This window comes from Dermacentor andersoni, chromosome 2, assembly GCF_023375885.2.
Source record: "Dermacentor andersoni chromosome 2, qqDerAnde1_hic_scaffold, whole genome shotgun sequence".
NCBI classification, from domain to species: Eukaryota; Metazoa; Arthropoda; class Arachnida; order Ixodida; family Ixodidae; genus Dermacentor; species Dermacentor andersoni.
The window spans coordinates 251,023,652-251,048,484 of record NC_092815.1 but is presented as its reverse complement, the minus strand read 5'-3'; the positions used below and the strand labels follow the sequence as shown (position 1 = coordinate 251,048,484).

At 44.7% G+C, this 24,833-nt stretch overlaps 1 protein-coding gene across 5 annotated transcripts in view; it reads right to left on the bottom strand.

Moving 5' to 3' along the window:
* Window positions 1–24,833, bottom strand: part of gwl (serine/threonine-protein kinase greatwall) — a 441,324-nt gene that overhangs the window by 319,931 nt on the left and 96,560 nt on the right. For all 5 annotated transcript variants that reach the window (XM_055075653.2, XM_055075651.2, XM_055075650.2 and 2 more), the window contains exon 4: window positions 16,374–16,465. In XM_055075653.2, the coding sequence (XP_054931628.1) occupies window positions 16,374–16,465 (92 nt within the window). The remainder of the gene's footprint in view (window positions 1–16,373; window positions 16,466–24,833) is intronic.

Genomic DNA, 24,833 nt, shown 5'->3' with positions numbered 1-24,833 from the left:
GTCTAAAGTGCCTATTTTCGGCTCGCCTTGGGATGATTTTCAAGCAATAATTGTAGCTCACAATGTTTCACTACGGTATTTACCCAATTGTAACATAAGCCTCCTTTTAATGCATTAGCATTCTTTGGGTGCTTAACAACACTTTCTGGGGGGCTATCTATATGCATGAATGTTTGTATCTAATCGTTTTCACGCCTGCCTGGGTCACTGGGTAGTCTGCAGTGGAATGGTTAGTGCATCAGGCTGCTGTGCTGAGTTAACAGAGTTCTGATCTACTTCATTATCATAGTGACTGCATGTTGGAGTGTAGGCTTGTACTACCTTTAATTAAGTTTGATTACACCTATAGCTACTCTCTCAATAATGCTGTAGCATTCGTCAATGTTGCCTGCTATGTCCTTACAAATTAGGAATCCTACCCCGGATTGCTTCTTATCTGGGAGACCTCTGTAGCAGAGGACATGTCCGTTATTCAGCAATGTATAAGCCTCACCAGTTCTAATCTCACAAAGGCCAATGGTATACCATCCAATGTCTTGTAGTTCCTCAGAGACCTGCTAAGCTAGCCTCACTCGACAGTGTTTGGCAATTAAAGGTTGACAGGGTGAGTTTCCATTGGCAGCCTGTCCGGACCCAGATATTCTTAGCACCCTCTGCTGCGTTACAGGTCTGACCACCGCCTTGGTCAGGTGCTCCGCACCTGCTGGGGACTGAGGGCCGTGGGGTGAATTGTAGGGAACACTTGGGAGGTGGCGGCCGAATGCTGCCCCAGGGAGGCCAATTCCTGTTCTGGTGAGGGGGTGTCTTTGAAGAAGCTTAATCAGCCTTCCTAATTTGGTTGTACCTGGATTAGTATAGCCCCACTCACTCTCGGCATCTTTTGTCAGTGTCAGGCACCCCTCCAAGCCTGTAGATGTGCACTGGAGGAGGTGAATTTCAAGCTCACCATCACCAAAAAAAAAGAAAGCCTTTATAATGGGATTTGAACTTCCGACTATGGCAACCGAGCATTCAACATAGCTCAGGCAGATAATCCAATGGAGGCGAGGCTACCTTATCGCCGACAAGTACAGCCCAGAAGGCCCTATGTGCCTAAAAATTTCCTTGATTTGTCCACGATAAATGCGTCAGATGAACGGTTCTGACGTCGTAGTTCGGAAATCTCATGTTCGCAGTCGGCTGTGAACGTGGCTAGGTATAAGGCGTCTCGGCAGTCTTTGACAGCGCTTGGAACATGGAGGGCTAAGATAATGGTGGAAAACTGGTTGCCTCTCTCACCGGAAAGGAAACTAGACAAGGGGCACCTCCATCTTGCCAAAACAGGCAAGTCTCGCTGGGCTGTTGAGCGCGCTGGCGCAGGCGCTGTTCAGCCTGCAGTTTCCGCAAGGCCGGCAACTGAAGACTTCCATGAATGCTGTTTTGAAAGCCAGGTTTGCAGTTCCCGATCACGATTGTGGAACCAGAGGTTCGCAACGTCAGCAAGATAGAAGATGATGCTACGTAGCTTCGTCGGGTTGTACCACTTGTTGTGATCACTGACGCACTCGTAGGTAGAGAGCCAATCTTCCACGTCAGTCTCACCTGATCCACTAAAAACAGGAAGTCCCGCTGCCGCTGGACGGCGCCGCACATGATAGGAGCAGCAGGTGCTCCAAGCGGATTGTTGGGAGCCTCGTTCATAGTAGTGGCTGGAGCAGTTGTCAATGTTCGGCTGCGAAGATCTAGGGTGAGGTCTGGGAGTGCAGCACCTTCCACCAAATGTAATATGAGGAAGTACATGAACGCTCATTGCACGCACAGCCGACACAAGAGCGCGTTCTTCGTCTTCCTCTTCACTAAATTATAAATAAAAATTGGGCCCGTCGGTTAACCCAGTTTCTTCTCGTCCTTCAAAATAAATTCGCTGTAGCAGTTTTTCTTGACCTTAAAAAAGCATATTATACCGTAGACAGTTATCTAGTGAGGCGAGTCTAGCAGTGCTATTAGAGAAATTAGAGGGCAGTAAATGGGATATAATAAGGCTCAGTGAAGTTAGGAGGACAAAAGAAGCATATACAGTGCTAAAAAGCGGGCACGTCCTGTGCTACCGGGGCTTAGCGGAGAGACGAGAACTAGGAGTCGGATTCCTGATTAATAAGAATATAGCTGGTAACATACAGGAATTCTATAGCATTAACGCGAGGGTGGCCGGTCTTCTTGTGAAACTTAATAAGAGGTACAGAAAGAAGGTCCTACAGGTCTACGCCCCTACATCCAGTCATGATGACCAGGAAGTTGAAAGCTTCTATGAAGACGTGGAATCGGCGATGGGTAGAGTCAAAACAAAATACACTAAACTGATGGGCGACATCAATGCCAGGGTAGGCAAGAAGCAGGCTGGAGACAAGTCAATGGGGGAATATAGCATAGGCTCTAAGAAAAGCAGGGCAGAGTTATTAGTAAAGTTTGCAGAACAGAATAATATGCGGATAATGAGTACCTTCTTCTGCAAGCGGGATAGCCGAAAGCGGACGTGGAGGAGCCCGAACGGCGAGACTAGAAATGAAATAGACCTCATACTCTGCGCTAACCCTGGCATCATACAAGATGTGGACGTGCTCAGCAAGATGCGCTACAGTGACCATAGGAAGGTAAGAACTCGAATTAGCCTAGACCTGAGGAGGGAACGGAAGAAACTGGTACATAAGAAGCCGATCAATGAGTTAGCGCTAAGTGGGAAAATAGAGGAATTCCAGATCAAGCTACAGAACAGGTATTCGGCTTTAACTCAGGAAGGGGACCTTAGTGTTGAAGCAATGAACGACAATCTTGTGGGCATCATTAAGGAATGTGCAATAGAAGTCGGTGGTAACTCTGTTAGTCAGGGTACCAGTAAGCTATCGCAGGAGACGAAAGATCTGATCAAGAAACGCCAAGGTATGAAAGCCTCTAACCCTACAGCTACAATAAAACTTGCAGAACTTTCGAAGTTAATCAACAAGCGTAAGACAGCTGACATAAGGAAGTATAATATGGATAGAATTGAACATGCTCTCAGGAACGAAGGAAGCCTAAAAGCAGCAGTGAAGAAGAAACTAGGAATTGGCAAGAATCAGATGTATGCGTTAAGAGACAAAGCAGGGAATATCATTACTAATATGGATGAGATAGTTCAAGTGGCTGAGGAGTTCTATAGAGATTTATACAGCACCAGTGGCACCCACGACGATAATGGAAGAGAGAATAGTATAGAGGAATTCGAAACCCCACAGATAACGCCGGAAGAAGTAAAGAAAGCCTTGAGAGCTATGCAAAGGGGGAAGGCAGCTGGGGAGGATCAGGTAACAGCAGATTTGTTGAAGGATGGTGGGCAGATTGTTCTAGAGAAACTGGCCACCTTGTATATGCAATGCCTCATGACGTCGAGTGTACCGGAGTCTTGGAAGAACACTAACATAATCCTAATCCATAAGAAAGGGGACGCCAAAGACGAAAAATTATAGACCGATCAGCTTACTGTCCGTTGCCTACAAAGTATTTACTAAGGTAATCGCAAATAGAATCAGGAACACCTTAGACTTCTACCAACCAAAGGACCAGGCAGGATTCCGTAAAGGCTACTCAACAATAGACCATATTCACACTATCAATCAGGTGATAGAGAAATGTGCGGAATATAACCAACCTTTATATATAGCTTTCATTGATTACGAGAAAGCGTTTGATTCTGTCGAAACCTCAGCAGTCATAGAGGCATTACGGAATCAGGGTGTAGACGAGCCGTATGTAGGCAGGGAGATACGATCTCTCCAATGCTATTCACAGCGTGTTTACAGGAGGTATTCAGAAACCTGGATTGGGAAGAATTGGGGATAAAAGTTAATGGAGAATATCTTAGTAACTTGCGATTCGCTGATGATATTGCTTTGCATAGTAACTCAGGGGACCAAATACAACGCATGCTCACTGACCTGGAGGGGCAAAGCACAAGAGTGGGTCTAAAAATTATCCTGCAGAAAACTAAAGTAATGTTTAACAGTCTCGGAAGAGAACAGCAATTTACAATAGGCAGCGAGGCACTGGAAGTGGTAAGGGAATATATCTACTTAGGGCAGGTAGTGATGGCAGATCTGGATCATGAGACGGAAATAACCAGAAGAATAAGAATGGGCTGGATGCGTTTGGCAGGCATTCTCAGATCATGAACAGCAGGTTGCCATTATCCCTCAAGAGAAAAGTGTATCACAGCTCTGTCTTACCAGTACTCATGTACGGGGCAGAAACCTGGAAGCTTACGAAAAGGGCTCTACTTAAATTGAGGACGACGCAACGAGCTATGGAAAGAATGATAGGTGCAACGTTAAGGGATAACAAAAGAGCAGATTGGGTGAGGGAACATACGCAAGTTAATGACATCTTAGTTGAAATCAAGAAAAAGAAATGGGCATGGGCAGGACATGTAATGAGGAGGGAAGGTAACCGATGGTCAGTAAGGGTTACGGACAGGATACCAAGGGAAGGGAAGCGTAGCAGGGGGCGGCAGAAAGTTAGGTGGGCGGATGAGATTAAGAAGTTTGCAGGGACGACATGGCCACAATTAGTGCATGACTGGGGTAGTTGGAGAAGTATGGGAGAGGCCTTTGCCCTGCGGTGGGCATAACCAGGCTGATGATGATGATGATGGAGCCTAGGTGTCGTATCGAAGTGATGCCGACGCATTGACGTCATTGAGAGCGGCCCGATTACAGTCAAACCCACTTACAACGATACTGGTTTTAACAATATGTCGATTATAACAATGAGGAGCTGCTGCAGTGTCAACTTTTGTATGTTTTCCCATGTTGAAATAACCCGCTTACTACAATGCCCCAAAGCCGCGCTATTGGTTATAACGAAGAAATCTGGCTGCTGGGTGTCCGAGCCGAAAGTCAGTGAAATGCGAAATCCTTGAAAAGAAAAATGAAAATGAGAAATTCGAGCCACTGCATAATAGCCTACTGCTCCAACAGTCACCGCACGCTCATTTTCCAGCCTTTTCTGCGCACCTCTCTCCCGTCACTCTTCCACCCCTCCAAACATGGATGGTCTGCACCCATAGCTCTACGCCGCGCCACTCACCGACACAAATGGATCGTGCCAACTGCGCTGCTCGCATGTTGCTCGCTGGCTCCTCATTCAGCGCATTTCTACAAACAGCTCAATCGCTCACGTTTGTCTTTGTTCGTCGCGTCAAAATCGCTCCCGATTTCTCACATTTCTCAGCCTCATTTGACTCGCCACTAAAATGGCAGATGGCTGATCTGCCCGCTGATCATCGGCAATACACGATGTTGCCGGTGAAAGCAAAAAATGCACGGCTATAGATTTGGAAACTAAGTGCTTCCAGCCGATGAGGTGATCGTCGCGAACATGCTTGCATTCGATAGCGATGGCGATGACAGCAGCGATGACGTGGTAGGGCAGGCTGCCTCAACGTTGTCCTCACAGGAGGCCTGGCAGATGATTCAGTCCTTCTGGGGCTCCATTCTTGCGAGGAACCTTGCGTTGCACTACATGGAGCACCTGGATGCCTTGGAGAAGAATGTTGGCAAGCTGTGTGTAAGGCATGCAAGGCTGGCGGACATAGGGTTTTCTCATGCAAGCCAGTGAGAGATGCTTGTGGCGAGATGCTTGTGGCAACCTCGCCTCAACATTTCTTCTGGATTTGTCAAGCTGACAGGCTGCCACGGCAACCTTCTCGTATTTTTTAAAAGGCCCTTTTTGGAGCTGCCAAAATGATGCCTCAGTGGTGCTCGCATATCGCTTGCCACCTGTGCAGTTATTATAGCAGTGACATTCTTTAATGCTGACAGCCGCAGCTTGTTACACATGATCGGAGCGCCCAGGAAGCAGTTAAACAAGCGAACACAATCAGCAGCCTGATGGAGCAAGGTGGTGGGGAAGGGTGCTGGCCTTCCAGCCATTATAGTTTTCTCATATCAGCTCTGCCATCCCCCTATTTTGATTTTTTTCATGCAACCCAGTTATAACAATTATTGGTTATAACAGTGGAATTTTCGTGGCACTTGAATATTGTTATAAGTGGGTTTGACTGTATATCAATCGCCACTCATTTGAATGCATGTCAGTCACCGGCATGTTCTCTAGGGGGATACATCCGATCAGGTTTTTTGGAACAGTATGCTGACAGATGCCACAAGAGCGCACAAATCAGGTCGCCTCAGTCTGCATGCCTGGACAATGAAATTCTTCTAATATCCTATCGGTGGTTCGTTTCATACCTCGGTGGCCCGTCAAAACTCCTTCTCGCACCATCTCAAGTACGAATTGGCGGACACATCGGGGAAGAACAAGTTCGTCAACTTCCTTCCTCATCAGCAATCTGTAGCATCGGTAAAGTATGCCCCTGATTAAAACAAATTCTATGTTTGCTGATTGCTTCGTTGTTGCCTTCCCGATCAACGAAATACAGCCCTCCAAGGTACAGTCCCCTCGCTATGATTGCAGAACTTGTGGGGCTCACATCTAGTGCATTTGACGCAGGAACAGGTAACTGTTTCCTTGGTTCCCCTAGTTGACGTTGCACTGATGGTCGCTCTATCTTGGAACACGCTGTGGCTTTGAACAAGCTTCTCTGCTGGTGCCGACTCTTTATACAGTTTTGCAACATCAGACGAGTCATGTGACATGTTAAAACTAGTGGTGTAGAGCACCACATTTTTGCAAGTGGCGGCAGAGGCACCTTGCTAAACCATTCTTCTGATATACTGCAGATGCTGACGCCGTGACAGACATACCTAGCTGTCACGCTTGACTTCTATCAGCTGCTACTGGACGCCTGTGGTTCAACCGGGTCAGCGCACCTAGCTTAATGCCGCACCTGTCAAACACAAGGAAAGAGGCTGCTTTCTACAGATGCCGGGAAACTGCCACTGGCAACATATGTGCGTTAGAGCACTGCTCTGGAGGGTATGTTTTTCTGGCTTCACATTTTGGCAGTGGCGGCAGAGGCAGCAGTACTTTGCTAAACCGTTCTTCTGATATACTGCAGGTTAGTCTCATCGTTTATATTGATACATCTTCTTTCTTCTTCTTTTGCTGCCGCTGCTGCTATTTTTGCATTTTTTTGAATGAAAAGTGTAGCTGTTTTGATCCAATTTAAAACATGACCTTCCGCTATGCTTGCCGCTCAATCATCCCTGATGACGGAAATGCAATTGCATGCACTGTTTGTGAATTCAGTTTTCATCATGTTACTTGCTCTGGGCTAAATGAGGAAGCATTGCCATTTGTTCGGCGTGTTGGTAAACTGAAAACATATTTAGCGCCAGCAAACAAGGACAGAAGGGAGACGACACCACAATGCACTAACTTCAACAACTTGATTTTCAGGAAATACACCTATACAACCCATGCACAGTTGCGCCACCTGATCCAAATCTTAACCATCCAAAAAAGCCGTCTCCTTATCTAACAAGTCCCCTGAAGGGGCATTAACACACGTATCACTATTCCGCCAGATAGCCTGAGCCTTAATAATCTCTTGCACATCTTTATCTTTGTGCTTTGCAAGAACCTGGCAGGATCCATACACCGGCGCACAGCCGCATTCCTGACAGTGAGTTGACAGATGACCATATTGCTTATTTTTCACGTTTAGGCTATGTTCCCATAATCGGTCATTAAGACATCTCCCTGTCTGTTCAATGTATTTTTTCCCACAGGACAGCAGAAGTTTATATACAACAGCTTCTACGCAACCCACTGGTGCTTTTCGATGACTCGTAGAGCATCCGGCAGCTGGCTTACGGTACGGGTCCATTAATCGACATATTTTTGCCAGCGTTTCTGGTGCTGAAAAGAACACTTTTGTGTCCACCCGGCTAGCCATTTTCTTAAGATTATGTACCGTTCTATGCAGGTAGGGCACTACCGCTACCTTCCCTCTGCGTTCCGTCCGTTGATTTGTCACCTCCCGAATTGTGCTATCTGACCCGCACCTTTTTAGCAGCCCCTCTACGACTGAAACTTGTACCGATTCCGGAAACCCTGCTGCTGATAACCTTCCTGATTGATCCATAAGACTCGTATAGATCTTATGGTGGCAAGATTTCTTTAAAGCATTTCCAAAGCATAAGTTGGCGACGCTTCTCTTGACGAGCTTCGAGTGGGCTGACCAATACGGTAACAGGGGGCTTATTAGCTCTAGGTTTATACTCCCAACACGTGTGCCATTCCATGAACTCAAGCTGAATATCTAGGAAACGCAGCACGTTATCGGTGGGCTCTTCAATCGTGAGAGTAAGTGGGCTAAGGCCTGCAGAAAAAACTTCGCAAAGCTTGCCTACTGTAAAATGTGCGTCTGGTTCAAAAAGGACGAGATAGTCGTCAACGTATCTGACAACTTTAACCACCCTGTGCTCCGACAAGGTACGGGACAGGTTTCTGTTATGGTGAGCTACAATAATGTCCCTTAGTATAGGCGCCAAACATGAACCGATGCAAACCCCTTGCTTTTGAATGAATATGTCATCATTCCATGCTGTATATGTAGAGTGAAGGTAGCAACTAAGCATATCTAAAAAGCCCTGAAAGCCCTGAAAATTAAGTTGTTGAAGTTACCGCATTGTGGTGACGTCTCCCTTGCGTCCTTGTTTGCTGGCGCTAAATATGCTTTCAAACAAGGAAGCTTTTTTGCTAATAAGAGACTACACAGCAAAAAGAACTGGAAATGTGAGATATGTCGTCCGGGCGGTACGAAAGGAAACCTTGAAAGCCAGGAACAGAAAGAAGATGCTGGTCTGTTAGCTTTGATCACTGAAATTAACCTCAAGCTGACGACTATCTTCCTTCTAAAACCAGAAAGCGGATGGTATCGAGCAATCAATCCAGGTGATGTTGGATCACTTTGATCGCATAAAAGAATGTTTCAATGCACACGGAAAAGATACACAGGGCATCAAAGACCGAGTCGACAAAATTGAGAAAGACCAGGATGCAGCTAACATGACTCAATTAGATTGGATCTTGATGATTTGGAATGGCGCACCAGTCGTCGAAACATTGAGATTCATGCAGTCGCCCACTAGGAGGGGGAAAATCTCTCAAGTAAAGTTAATGATGTAGCCGGAAAGCGTGGCATGTGAAAGCTTGCTCAAACTGACATCATGGCCCCCCACAGGCTAGCTGCAAGGGCAGGAAAAGTACCAAGACCTATTTTGTGGTTTGCAAGGCAGGAAACTAGAGATGCCTGGCTAGGAAAAAGCAAAATTATAAGACAACGACAAGGCATTTTAATAAGCGAGAACATGACAAAGCGCTCTAGGACTCTGATGGCCATCTCAAAGGAATGGTCAAAGAAATCAGGTTTCCAGTTTGTCGGGCACGAAAATGGGAAGGTTATCATTTGCAGAAGCGGGGAAGCTGTGCATGTTATCAGACGTGAGAACGGCTTAACCGCCTTAAGCATGTGATCTTTTTTTCCATCGATACTTTACTTGAAATACGGTGCACCTAGGTCATATAACACTAGAAGAATTTTCTCGCATTTTCCAGCCTTGTAAAACAACCTTTTTGCAATTTTTTCACTTAACCGTTTCGCTGTCATGGACGTACCGGTACGTCTTCGCGCTTCCCCCCCACAGTGTCACAGACGTACCGGTACATTCTCTATTGTGCGTTCAAAATTTCGCGCCTGAGCACAAAGCTGGCGCTCCTGAACTGGCCCCTCCATCTGTTGACTCTTTCTACAAGTTCGTATTTTCGCCTCGACCTGTGTTAGTCACGTATTGAAGAGTACGGTGCGACTGCCACTCGCCCCTCTCTCTTTGCTGAGTGGCGCGGTGACTCCGCGTTCGCTGCATCATGCGTCGCGCGCGTTATGGCGCGTGGTTATGGGTTCAAGAGTTGTTCTGCCGTCTCCGTTGATTTGAAGGTTTTTATTTTTATTCTGTTGGTGTGCCTGCTACGGCGCGTCAAGTTCAGAGGCACGCGCCGCGCCGTTGCCTCTCCGAAAAGAGTGACTCGATTGCTGCTTTCGCTCCCTCGCCGCACCCTCGCATCCGACTACCAGCAGTAAACGTAAAGCCCTTCGAACTTTGGTTTAGCCTTTTTCCATCTCCCTCTGTCTTCTTGATAACCCAACGTCCCATTTCTCTCCGTTGTGCGGGCGACTGAAAGCGCATCCTCCCTGCGCGCGATTACTTTCAGATGGCTGAGCGCGCGGACCTTCGTCTGCTCATTGGAGCGGTGGCTCAATTCCGATTCAGAATACGAGCTGAGCTCGGATTCGGACTGTCTCATGCGAGGAAGAGGGGAGTTCCGCATCGTCAGATTCGGATGTTGAACGGATGTTATAGTCAGGCTGATGATGATGATGATGTTTACTAACAACACCTGCAGAACACTGAAATGTGCATATTGCAGTGACTATGTTGTTTGTATACCAATCATAATCAAAAATAAATTGCTATGTTCATTCCCTGTTATGCTCGTTCCCTGAAACCAAGCCGACACTGGGGGGGCGTCACGGCCAGAAAGGTCAGACAGCGAAAGGGTTAAATGTCCAGTAAATCGGCAATAAGGTCAGTGAGCTTGAATGTTTGTTTTCTAAATTGTATAACTGCATCGATGTACTAATGCTCACAGAAACATGGCAGCGTACTACATTTGACGCCTTCAAGCTTCCAGAAATGCAATCTTTTTTTGTACATAGGTTTCACCACCTAACAAATGTTATTGCACAGCGCAGGATGTGACTGCATGTATTGGAAGTTTCTGTAAAGTTATCGATGGTTCTAGCCGCTGTCTGGGACCAAACCTTGCGTAAATCGATTGCATGTATGTGCGACGCAAATAATGTAGAATTTTATGGAAGACGCGCGGGTGTCAGCGATTACTCTGGAACATTCGATGACCGATGTATAAAAGTCGACGCGCTTGACCCGCTGATCAGATTTTGACAACCGCCAATTGTGTTCACCGCTATTGCTGTCCTTTCAGTGTAACTTGCTTTTGTGAGCACAAGTTTACCGAATAAAACACTAGTTTCGCCATTCACCGTTTTGCTTTCTTCACCGTCACTACCACGTGACAATATTAATACAGAAGGAGGTCTCAAAGTTACAAGACTGAGACCTCCTGCAAAGCCATATATCAGACAGCAATATTTCAGTAAACAGTGGTAAACAGCGATAAATACAAAAAACTGAGTTATAAAAATGTTCAGTTCAGCAAAAAAATAAAACATATATACATAAATATAAGAAGAATTATTATGAACATCGCCACAATTAGCACATGACTGGGGTAGTTGGAGAAGTATGAGAGAGGCCTTTGCCCTGCAGTGGGTGTAGCCAGGTTGATGATGTTGATTATGAACATTAAGAAGCATTTACGAGTTTAACAAGTATGAGCGCAAAGTCATTTTAAACATTTCAATGGATTTCTTTTTTAGACCTACAGGCAAGGAATTCCAAAATGATACTGATTAGAAGTTAACTGTAGACTTGTCATAGTTAGTCCTGGGTTTAGGTAAGAGAAGGTTATTTAATTTTGCAAAGCGAGTTGATACATGAAGAAATTGATTAGTGTGTAGTAAAGGAATTTGAAGCCTTCCATTCAGATATTTATATATAAGAATGCGGAGAAAGAATCTGCTTAGTTTTTGTGAGTAGAGTAGGGAGGATGCATTGGACATGTAGCTACCGAAGGTTATTGTTCTTATTGCTTGATTCTGGAGATGCTGAATGGTTGACAAATTAGTAACGTACATGTATCCCTACAATGAGATGCAATAGACAATGTTATTGTGAAAGTGTAAGCAACTTTATTTCGCAACTTTACAAGGCGAAAAAGGTGGCCGAAGAAAAAGCTGCTACACTGCAGCTTGACTGGGCTCCAGCCACCCATTAGCAACGGAGGCGAAACCCATTTAGCATTACTAAACCATAAAAAGCACTGTACCAGGCATACAACGAATCCAAGTATACATTACTATCAAACACACCTCTCTAAGGACATGTGGAAAGTAAGAATGAAATAGGAAGGCTAAGTGCTCATAATATACATATATAACACAATGGCTAGACACAACAAAACAAAAACAAAACACAATTTTTTTTTATTGCATGAATAAACTTAAGTCTTTCTTCGCTAACGTTGTGATGTCAATATTTAGTGTGTCATAGTGATTTAATGTCCTTGGCAATGTATGCCGAATTCTCTGTCGGCCGTACTGTGTGTGCGAAAAACGAATGTGCCATGGTGGTTGATACCGAAAAGGATATGTTGTCGGGGTGTGCTCAAGTTCTGCAATATCGAGAAAAGCATCTAATCTGCCCTGAACTGCTTTCTTATAGGAACACAGTAGCGTGTAAGTGTACAAATCTCGAACTTTAGGATTTTATGTTTTTCAAAAAGAGGCGCGGTGTGTTCTAAATAAAAAGCGCTTGATACCGCGCCGGCTGCCCTTTTTTGTACTAAAACTAGTTTGTGTAGGTTCTCTGCTGTAGTGTTACCCAAACTAGCACACAATAACACAAACAAGAACTAAACAGGGCATCATAAGGCAATCTTCTAATTACCACCGGGAGATCTTGTCAGCACCTATTCATTATGCCCTCTGTTTTGCTTAATTTAAGCAGTAATGACTGAATGTGCTGGTTCCAGGACATATGTTCATTAAATATAATACCAAGTGTTTTTACACATTTTTCAATCGAAACACTGAACGGGCCAAGCATAAGGGAATCAGGTACTTTAACCAATGTTCCTAACGCATGAAACAACACATACCTTGTTTTCGATTTGTTCAGTGTCAAACAATTTGTGTTGCACCATTCGTTTGCTCTAGGCACACCCAGTTTGTCCGATATATTTCTTCCCACATGAAAGCGGGAGGTTGTACACCACCCGGTGGACACACTTGACAAACTTTTTGCGGTGATGCTTTCTGCACTTATCAGAAGGGGCGGCATTTGGATCCGTCAGCCTGAAAAGCCTGCCGAGCTTGTTGGGAGCAGAAAAAACAACTCTTACATTCGCCCTTTGGGCAATCTTTTTCAAGTTGTGGGATATCCCGTGCATGTAAGGTATGACACTTAATTTAGGGCGTGTGCTGGAAGGGGCATTGGCAACTGACTTCTGCGTACTGGATCGCGCTTCTCTTAAAATGTGTTTCGTGACAGACACGAGCACCACCCTAGGATATCTAGCCAAGGACAAACGTAAAGCTTGCGTTTCAAAGCTTACGTCCACAACATGACAGCAAGACTTGCTAAGGGCATTCTTGAAGCACAAACTGATAATGGCCCGCTTAACAAGCTTAGAATGTGCGGACGCATACGGCAGAAGTGGCTTGTTGGCTTGCAGCTCATACGACCAACACGTGTGGTTGTCCTGAAAGTTTAGGCGAAGATCAAGAAAATGAAGAGACCTATCTACCGGCATCTGATGAGTGGTTTGAAGAGGGACTAAGCACTTCTGAAACGTTTCTAACGCTTTCTTAGCTTCCAGAATGAAGGCATCAGAAGAGCAGTCAATGAAGATTAAAAAGTCGTCAACGTATCTAAATGTTTTAAAAACTGCAGTGGTATGCCACACTTTTAACACTATATTGATGAGAGACTGGTTGCCACTGATACGTGGGATGAACACCTTAAGGCCTTAGAAAAGCTGCTAATGAGAGTAAAGGATGCTGGGTTGATGATAAAGCCAACGAAATGTGAGCTAGGGTACAACGCCGTGGAATTTACGGGGCACAAATTGGGAATGGGACAAGTTGAGCCCAAGGACGATACCCTGGACAAGATACAAGCAGTGGGCAGGCCTAAGATAAAGAAACAAGTACAATTGTTTTTGGGGCTTACAGGATTTTATAGAGAATTTATCCCAAAGTATGTTGAAGTAGTTGGACCATTGATAGAGTTGACGAAAAAGGGGGGCAAATAACGTCGTGGAGTGGGGTGAGCATCAACAGAGAGCTTTTAAAATATTAAAGAAAAGTTAGCACATCCACCGGTGCTGTTGGCACCGGCCATATGGAAGGAGTTTGTGCTACGCACTGATGCCTCCGATAAGGCATTAGGAGAAGTACTCCTGCAAGAGAAAGATGAGAGACTCCATCCAGTATTTTCTGCTAGCAGGCAACTTAACAATGCAGAACAGAATTACTCAACCATAGAGAAGGAACGTCTCACCCTTGTATGGGCAATAAAGAACTTCTACATCTATCTATTTGGCAAACAATTTAGGGTACAAACAAACAACCAGCCCCTATAGTTTTTGAGCAAAGCTAAGCCAACTAATGGCAGAATAATGAGATGGAGCCTCAGCTTGCATATAGAATACTGTTTCCATATAGAGTACATTAAAGGATAGAATCTGGGAGCGAGTTTTATGAGTAGGGCGATGGAGCGATGAAATATCACGAGTATAACGCGTACAGAGCAAGTGTACACACGTAAAGTGGTGGGAGCAATGAACTCGCAAATGTTGTAAACAGTGCATGTGGTGAAATGTGTGTGACAGGGTGGTTATGTGTTGCGAGCCACGACGACGCAAGAAAAATCACCCAAGTCACAACGGGAGAGTCAAATTCACCACCAAGAAAACCGACAGAAGGCAGTTCTTCGGAAAAAAAAATCCTGAAAAGGGCACCCATGTCATATGTAAGAGGCATGCAGCGCAGAAAGAAAGGAAGAGGACGATGTGCAAGTATTGGCCCAAGTGGCACAGCCCTCGAGGCGCGTGGCCTAGGCTGTTATCGAGAGACCAGCAGCGCTGAGCTGGCATTATCGACGTGTCTCTGGGCCAAGGTTGTAGCGTCAGCATCGCCTTGGGGATGGGAGCAATGGAGGTTTGGTCAAGTCCGTGATGCTGGCGATCCAGGGTGTGGCCATCGACCTCGGCGACGTTCAAGCGAGGCTCCTTGGACCTGCTGCAGCCTCTCATGGCACTACCAGGCACTCCAGGAAGGATCCCCCTTCAGAGGCAGACCAGCACGTACGGTAGTCCCCGAAGCGTCTCGTCGGCACTCGAAGAAGTAGCGGCAGAACCCAGAGTTAGGCCCAACCAGTGAGGCCGGAGTGCACGTCACCGACGGAGTTTGGGACACCAGCATCAGAGACGGACGAGTTGACTGGCCAACACCAAGGCAGCAACATTTATGGCATCAGTGAGAACACAGACTACGATGAAAATCCAACAAGCATTGGACTCCGAAGAAACGTGCGACGACAAAAGTCTGTAAGAACGATCCTTCCTGATAGCGTGCAGCCATAGGCTAGGGTTGCCCGACTTTTGCATAAAAAACACCTAAGACAATTGTAGACAGGGATAAGGACACGTTTGGGTTACATAAGTGTTACCATTCCTTCATTGAGTTTTGTTTTGAGTCAATTGAATTTTGAGCCTAATTAAAATCCGTTTGCTGTGCTTCCCAGCGTCTCCCAACCAAATCTCTCGTAGCCTCTGCCCACCCCCAAGATCAGTGACACACAACAAACCCATGCCCACAAATGCAGCGTACACTAAAAGCACAACAACAGCAGCGGACGTCGAAATCTCTGATCTGCGGGTGAAGCATGCTGAGCTTTACACGCGTCATCGAAGGTTCCAGCGTAATTGCTGGTGCCCACGTGTCTTCCAGAAAGTACTACACAATTAGCATTGTGCATACAATCAGATTATACAAGGTTCGGTGACAACAGACAACGGATAGAACGATCGATGACATTTGACAAACTTCCAATACAGGCGTACAGGTGTACAGAAGTACAAGTGTCAGTATTTTAATGTTGCTTATTGCTGTGCATCTTAAAACAAGAGTTGCGAGACTTCAAATTTGACACACTTGGAGGAGTTTTTCTGAAAGCCTTCCTTGAAGCCTCTTGTCCTATGGTGGACAGAGCCTTGAGATTGGTCTTAGTGTATTTCTTAAATTGCAAAAGCCATTGATACTGTGTTTAATGAAACCAGACGAGGTGATATTTTTCTTTCGTCTTTTCTTTTTCTTCAGAAAGTTGAGTAAAGAAAACTTGTATGAAATTGGAACCGAATTAGACAAATAAAAATTCAACTAATAGTCGATGCAAGCACAAAAAATTGAAGTGCACAAGTCTTCCACACAATAACACGAAGAATAAAAAGAGAAAAATTTTTGTGCAATGATATTAGATCTATAAAAGCAATGACATCAAAGAACTAAAGGCATGAGACACCTAAAGTCATCTTTTCTATGTGAATTGGAAGTAAACATTACTGACTGAAAAGCTTCTTAAACATTCAACAACATGTATCCATTCCAAGCCTGCCTCTCTGAGCACAGTGCAGTAAGACCTGTTGGAACCCTGTTCCACCCCATTTCTGTGAGCTGCATGGGGTCCATTACTTACCAGGTGGACGGAGCTGGGTGTCTGCAAGCTGTAGAACAGGCGCACCACAAAGGGGCTGCAACTGACAGCCAAGGCATTGCGTTCGGCAAGTACTGCATATGAAAGCCACACATTTAAGCAAAATTAAAGGAGTGCAGAAGGTAAGCAAGCCTAGTTGCTAGACAATGCTCTAATGAATTCCCAAGTCAAGCATAATTCTTCTGCATGCAGCCCTATAACATTGTGGAGGCTATTGTTAATCTAACATACTGCGTGCCTTTTCTTCAGGTTCCAGTCAACTTTCTTTTATTTTATCATGCTGCACCTAGCACAATAGCCATTTCATTAGACGTGGGAAATAGGTGATGCCTTCTGAAATCTCATGAGTGATAAAATTGTGGTGCCATCTGGTTATCAACAAGTATGCCACTTTGCCATTTAAAAAGAAGGTATCCTAGGGTTTTTAGTGTCAATGATCAGATTATGAGGCAAGCCCCAGTGGGGGCCCTTAGATCAATTTTGACCACATGGGGTTCTTTAATGTGCACCTAAATGTAAGCAGACAAGCATTCTTGCAATTCACCACCATCAAACCACCACCACTGCACCCAGCATCAAACCTGCAATCTTAAAGGGACCCTGAAATGATTTTGACGATTCTGTACAAATGTACCGGGTCATTAGGCTACGTCGTTCTGATCATTAGGTGACACATTTAAGCACTTCACGCAAAGTGTCTAACTTGTTATAAGATTTTTAAAATATGCATCCCTGCTGATTGTAGCAGCACTGCTCCCCTGAATTTTCAGCCACCACGCCAACATCTACATAGTGGCTGCATGTAACATCAGTCGGGCAAGCTGTTCGATTGGCTACCCATGTTGCGTAACAATTTTTCAAACTTTATGGTGAACAAATGTTGTTTGTAAGAGCTGGAATATCAGTTAAGTTTCTTCTATAAAGAAAAAGTAACAAAAAGAGAATACACAAAGACAATTTATCACTACACTCAAGCATTTCCGGCACAATGCAAGTGTCATCCGCTTGTGTTACAACATGGTCTGTGTTAATGTGAGCTACGCGGCCAGTGTTGCTCTCAAGGTTTCTTTTCGTGAGGATTATGAATTGCCCCTGTTGCGCTGAGAGCTGCAAATCTAGTGATCGGCGACATGTCAAGCTGCAACATTATGTCCCTCTGCGAGGTAACATGCGAGTATCAGGATCTGCGTGTTTGTGGCCGTCACTTCACGCCAGAGGATTATTACAATAGAGAGGTTTAGCATGTGATAGTATTTCAGTAAATGCAGGTGGACTGGGCGTTTTGCCAGAGTGGGGGAGGCACAAACATGAACAGCCTACAGGGTGCAGCCACTTGGTGGCACAGAGCTCAACCAGACACACACAGCTAATACAGAAGTAACCAAGTGTATTCTACTTTGCTGCTAGTGTGAATTTTCGGCAACAGTGCAATTGTGAACAGGTCTTTTTAAATGTTTCAAATATTTTGCACTTGGTTACACCAATATCAGCTCTGTATTTGGCTGGTTGATCTGTGTCACCAGGTGGCTGCACTGTGCAGGCCACTCACAGTTATGCGTCCACCCATCCGTAAAAATGTTTGCAATGCAAGCTACTTGGGCAGTTCTCACTGTGGGTCGACAGCCAGGCAGCTAGTGGAGAGGTTGGAGAGATTTTGTGCGCACGCTCCAAGACAACAGAAGTCGACAACATGACGTCGCATCATGATGCAGAGATTAGCCCCCATCACTAGGCATACGAGTTGAGGTGGAAAAGCATCAAGATGGCGAGCTGGGCCAGTTGGTTGATGCTCATGTTTGAAATTTGATTGAAGCGCACATAAGATGGGGACACAAATAGGGAGGTAGACAGGAAAGCATTTAACTCACAACTGAATTTATTGATGGACAGACATACATTTATAAAAATGTTACAGTATTCTCGCACATGTGCAGCAAAGCAAGATGAAACACTCATGGCGCCAGCGCCATGGCTTCAGACCCCTCAAAATTTTATAGTGATCGTTGTCTACCTAGATACACACTCTTTATCGTGCAGCATAATCATTGTTTGACTGATGCAACGTCACTACCCTTTTTCCTAATATGGTATGCCTCAACTATTTCATGAGTTTCTTGATCTTTGTGTTTAAAAATAATGTGTGTGTCACTAAACTGTGGCTTACAACCACCATTGCTGTAGTTTCTGCAGTGTATGGCTAGATGAGTATAGCTTGTGGATTTTAATGATGCGTTGTGTTCCCGAAGTCAATCATTAACACGACTGCCCCACATATACTTTACCGCAAGGGAAGGGGATCACTTAAACCACCCCCTTTCTGCATTAAAAAAAATTCAAATACCGTCTGGCACAACCTCATAGTCCAGTGCGCCAATGCGTCGGATAATCTTGTAGGGTCTGAAATAGTGTCGCAATAGTTTCACACCGAGTCTTTATAGACGTATCGGGGTCAAAACCTAAACACGGACAGAGGGATGGATACAGTTGAACCATTTAAATCAGGCAGAGGCACACGCCAGCTCGCCATGACTAATAATATATATTGTACTTAGTGGAAGCCGAAATTTCACTCTTGCCTTGATTTTAGCCACCAATCAGACAACCTCCGTTTGGTTATTTCTACCCTGTTTAATGTCTATTTTTCCTCCAATGCCCCTAAACCCCAATGCTTTGAAAAAGTCCGCCCCGTTGCTCTGAACTGTAGGGTGAAGCCATTTACAGAAAAGTATATTTTGCCGTTTCCTCTTCCTCTCCACATGCACCACATAATGTGTCTATCCCTTGGTACTTGACTCCGTACATCTTAGTTCGCAATACTCCTATCTTGGCTTCAAACAACAAGGAGCTTCCCCTAGAATTATCGTATATATTTTCTTTGGTAATTTTCTGCTTGAAAGTTCTGTACCCAGTGCTGCTTTCATCTGCACCCCTATTTTCCACAGACCTCTCTCTGTTTCTTTAACCTTTTTCTTAACCGATATTTCTTGGCTTGCTTCCCTGCTGTTGTCCAAATATTTGCAAGAAAATTTTCTGGTTCGCTTCCTCCATTATGTGCAAACATTCATCATGTACAAGCAACTGAGAACTTACATCAAAAAGACCCATCCCCATAAGGCAAGAAAGCTGTGGCTTACTTCAGAATGCTTGAAAGCTATCATCGATATAAATGCTCTGTTTCAAAAGTTCCTTAGGACAAAAAGTGCCTCCGATTTACAAGTGTTTAAGAAAGACCAGAATAAAACAAATAGCCTTTTGCGCAGACAAAAAGAATGATACTTTTATATCTTGTTCAATCACGAAGTATCTAGAAATCCAGAACTTGTCTGGAAGAGGCTAAATTCTTAGAAGGTTATTCTAAAGAAAACACTGGTCCCACTGAGATCAAATTAGATAACGATACTTACACTGGCCGTAAGCTAGCTGACCTTATTAAAAATTTTTTTGCCTCTGTCGCAAGTAGTGTGCATAATACTTCCTGCATGGAATTTATGCCTTCGAAAACGCGGGAATCCGCGCATTTGTTTCCAGTCTCCCAGCCAGAAGTTGTAGCAGTGTTCTCGTCCCTCAAAAATAGCTACTGCGCCGACCCTGATGATCTCCAAATTCGACCGGTCTAGTACGTGCTTGACGTCACTGCCCCAGCCCTAACACATGTGATCAATCTAATATTTTCTTCTGGCGATTTCCCGAGAAAAGTTGCTAAAGTCACCGTTATTTTTCGTGGCAGTGATAAAAATAATGTATCAAACTACAGGCCTATTTCCGTACAGCCCATTTTTTCCAAAGCTATTGAAAAGTTGATTCACATAAGAATGAATAGTTTTTTGAGTCGCCATAACATCATAACGACGTTTCAATTTTGTTTTAGTAAAAGACATTCCACGGAATCCACGTTACTTCCTCAAAAAGAAATCATATTAGATGGTTTCGAACGTCAACATTACATAGTTGGAATATTTATAGACTATTCCAAAGCCTTCGATCAAATTAATCATACCACACTTTTAAAAAAGGTAGAGCATTACGGATTCCGTGGAGCATTTTACACACTTATGCAAAGCTACTTGAGTGATCACCAGCAGCAGATACAACTGAACAACTATAAATCAAGCTTTCGATCCCTAAACAGCGGAGTACCGCAGGGAAGCATCCTAGGGCCTCTACTTTTTAATGTATATATTAATGACGTAGTAGGAGTAGATGAAAATACCCAATTTATAGTTTATGCTCACGATACTAGCGTAATTTTTTTAGGATCAGATTTATTGGAAATTCAAACCAGAGCAAATAACGTACCTGCGAAACTGCATACCTGGAGTTTGAACAACTCGCTAACTATAAATACTTCAAAAACGAGCGATTTTATTTAGAGCTAAAAACAAGGAAGTCAACTTTGATTTCAATAGGTGAAGCACCAATAGTGACGGCACACAAAAACAAATACAGACAGGACAAAGCGCCTTGTCCTGTCTTTATTTCTTCTTGTGTGCCGTCACTATTGGCGCTTCACCTATTGAAAGCTATGCACCAACTAGCCATACAATGTGTTCAACTTTGATTTAGCGCTTTTTCTTGTTACATCAAAAATTTAGGTGGTTCCTGCTGTGAAATGTATTGATCTACTCTTTCATGAGAACATGTCCTGGGATTCGCAGTCTGATTGTTTGTTCCAGCCTTTCTTGCTCGGTTGGTATATTATCGCGCACACGTTTTCTTTTGCCTGAGAAAGTAAAACTTGTATAATTCACTTCTCCTTTCAAAACTGTGCTATTGCTAGCTTGTCTGGGGAACCACCACAATTTCCAACATTCTGAGGCTTTCTAGATTACAGAAAAAGGCTGTCTGATTGTTAATGCTCCGTATAACCCACACACAGGGCTCATCTGTAAAAACCTGTTGCAGACCTGTACGATGCTTTACTAATGACACGCTACAAACAAGGCATTAAAACAAACAATCTGTGCTTGAAAGAACTTGCTAATTTGACTGAAAGAATGCACGTTTATGACACACGCGAAATCGCTTTTTGGTTTACGCCACAGACCCATACTAACTATGGCCAACAAATGATTGCATATACAATGCCTACTCTTTTAAACAACCAGCATTGTTTTCTGTAAAGCTGCTGCTGTTAAGTTTTGATTTTGTGCTGGAAAGATTCTCCAAGTTTTGATAAATTTTGATGTCATACACAAAAGTAAAGTATTTCCGTATTAATGTTAATTTCAACACTTTTAGTTTTATTTTTCAAAGTATAGTTTTGGCATTGTAAGCTTGTCGGATACGAACATTTCCTGTTGCCCCTGTCAAAGTGCAACTATCAGGTACAGACCACGTCAAGCTTCTGGCTTTTAGTCTACGCCCCCAGCATTTTTGTACATGCTGTAATGTACTGTAATGCCGAAATAAATAAAATGAAATAAAATTTGATTGCAGTAAGTGTGTTTTTGTAATCAAAATTTACAGGCAGTCATGTTTCTATGCAGTTTCACTTAGAAGAATTACAGCATGGCTGTACTCCGAGATATCTGATTCCAAATTTGAATTGTCATTCGCATGACTACGCATGCGAGAGAGTTAGGATCGGTGCAAAGCTCCTCCCTGATGTGACGTGGCTGTTACATGTGGCATTTAGTCTGACAACAGGGCAGAGGCATGGGTAAAGATGGCAACTGTTCCCCTTCTTCTCTTGGCTGGCGAAATCAAGAGATCTTCTTTTCTTATGGGGTTTTACGTGCTAAAAGCACTTTCTGATTATGAGGCACGCCGTAGTGGAGGACTCCGGAAATTTCGACCACCTGGGGTTCTTTAACGTGCACCTAAATCTAAGTACACGGGTGTTTTCGCATTTCGCCCCCATCGAAATGCGGCCGCCGTGGCCGGTGTTCGATCCCGCGACCTCGTGCTCAGCAGCCCAACACCATAGCCACTGAGCAACCACGGCGGGTGGCGAAATCAAGATATAACAGTGCAATGTGCCGTGCTGTCATTGCTCTTGATTTCAATAAAACTTACAGTACTTGGAAATTAGCAGTCACTTTATTTGCATAGCCCAGGCAAGGAGCATGCCCGCTCAAATAGTCACCATTACGCATGCGTACTGACCTCCAGCTTCCCTGCTCACGCCATTATCTCGGCATGGCAGCTGCCACCATCGTTACAGGCAGCCTGGTCGCGTGTTACGACTGCGGTTCTGGGTTCTTCAATTTTTTATTTTGTCAGCCAAGAAGGGAAGGGGGACAATTACCTTTGCCATTGCCTCCGTCCCATTGTCAGACTAAGAGAGAGAAACAACTTTATTGAGCCGAGCTCGACATCATCTTAGACGCCGTCGATGGAAGTGGTTCCCTCTTCACGGGACCCATATGCTTCCCTAACCGCCTGGCCCCTGGAGATCAGGACGAGCTGGTCTTCCAAGGCGGTGCTGGTTAGCAAGGTCTCCCATCTCTCGGTAAGGGTGGATGAGGGATGGGGTAAGGTAGCGGGGCAGCTAAGAGGTGGGGGGATCGCCTTGATGAAATCGCATACTCCAATGACATGTTGGAGCGTGCCTAACTGTGTTTTGCAGAAGTTACAGTCCTTCTCGTACCTTTCTGGGTACATCTTGTTTTGAAGGTAAGGGTGCGGGAAGGATCCTGCCTGTATTTGCCTGTAGATCGCTTGCTGTTCTCTGCTAAGCGATTTGTGAGGATCAGGGTAATGGCGCCTCTCCGTCTTATAATGGTTCGTAATGTCTCTAACTAAATATGGACTGTGGCTCACCTTCCTCAACCCAGTGTTCCATCTCAGACTAAACTCCGCACGTAACAGCTGCATCACATTAGGGAGGAGCGTTGCACCGATCACAATTCTCTTGCATGCGTAATCATGCGAACAACAATTAAAATTTGGAGTCAGATATCTCAAAGCACGTACATGCTAGAAGAATTCTTCCAACTGATACTGTGTAGAAACACGACTGCCTCTAACTTTTAAATACAAACATACCCAGTTACTGCATTCAACAATAAGGTAATCATTCAATTTTAGTTAATTGGGCTGCTGCCAGCGATAATTATCTAACTTTGTGTCCCCCTGGGCACATAAGTTATCTGCACAGGTGGTCTTCACATGCCTCCCAGTGCCTAAATTTTAAAAAACCATGAAGCTCAATTTTGAACACCCTGTATATCATGTTCATCCTGCTTAGTCTCGCCCCATCGCGGGCTTAACCGTGCATTATCGTTTTGCTCACTACCTCTCTTACTGCTTGCTTAGATTTTGGGTCCAATGTCTTTATTAACATAATTGGGATGCCATCAAGTCCTGTTGACGTGCTGCCCGGCAACACAATACCAGCCCTTCAACTGTGTCACCGGGGTGGTATTGGTTCCACGTAGCTGGTATTGGTTCCGCTGGTTCCACGTAGCGTCATCCAAGATTGTAGTGCCAGCTGTTGGTCCTCTGCTGGTTCTTGATGTGCAGGCGGTCTAGCTGTCGGGCTTCTTCGGCGAGCTAGAAGTAGGTGGTGACATCGGCATTTCCTTCGTTGGTGACGTGCGGCAGCCTGGCGTTAATAGTCGTCATTGGGTTCCTTCCATAAAACAGGTCGAACGGCACAATCTGTATTGTTCCTTGCACTGCCATGTGTTGTAGGTTCAATGGGGTGGCTGGACAGAGGACCCACGGCATGAGGCCTAAAACGGACGGGGCGCGCAGTGCCGCAATAAAGAGCCGGACTGCTCAAGTCGGGAACCAGACAAACAATTATTTCATTTCAGCGAGGGGTAACGCAGCAGGCAACTTGCAGTGTTTGGCGCTCAGTGGCGCCCGGACGTAAATGACCCAAAACTGAAACCGGAATCCAACACAGGATACCACATCACCTCTCCCTTAGGAGGAAAATGTGCTACTCGCTCTCCTCGAAACAAAAGCACGTCACTAGTTACAGAAGAAGACATGTTAGCACTGTAACACACGTTTGGTAATGACACCTTTATACAATAAAAAATGACATCTTTGGCTTCCCCATTTTAAGAGAAATGCACAACATGAAGACTGAAAATAAACATGACTGCATTACCATTCTGAAGAGTTTCCGTACCCGTCTTGGGAAGACGACGAGATGCACACTTGCACACACAGATCACACATGAAAAAGAGTTCATAGAATAGAAAAAGTAGACAATGCGAACATCTGTGTGCCCCCTGGGACAGCACTGATGCGCGGCTCATTCGCCCTGAGCCTGACTCGAGACAGCTCTGTGGCTGTCATGGATTGGAGGTTGCGCGTATAAAGCACTTTACACTCAAAAGAAGTTGGGATAGTCCCCCTGTGAGGTTGCTAAGGACCTAAATAACAAAACTTTTTGGCATGAAAGACAAATTCGTCTGGCGGCTATTACCGTAGTGAGAATGTGCATACTACATGCTTATGCTGCAGGAAATGTAACGTACAAGAAA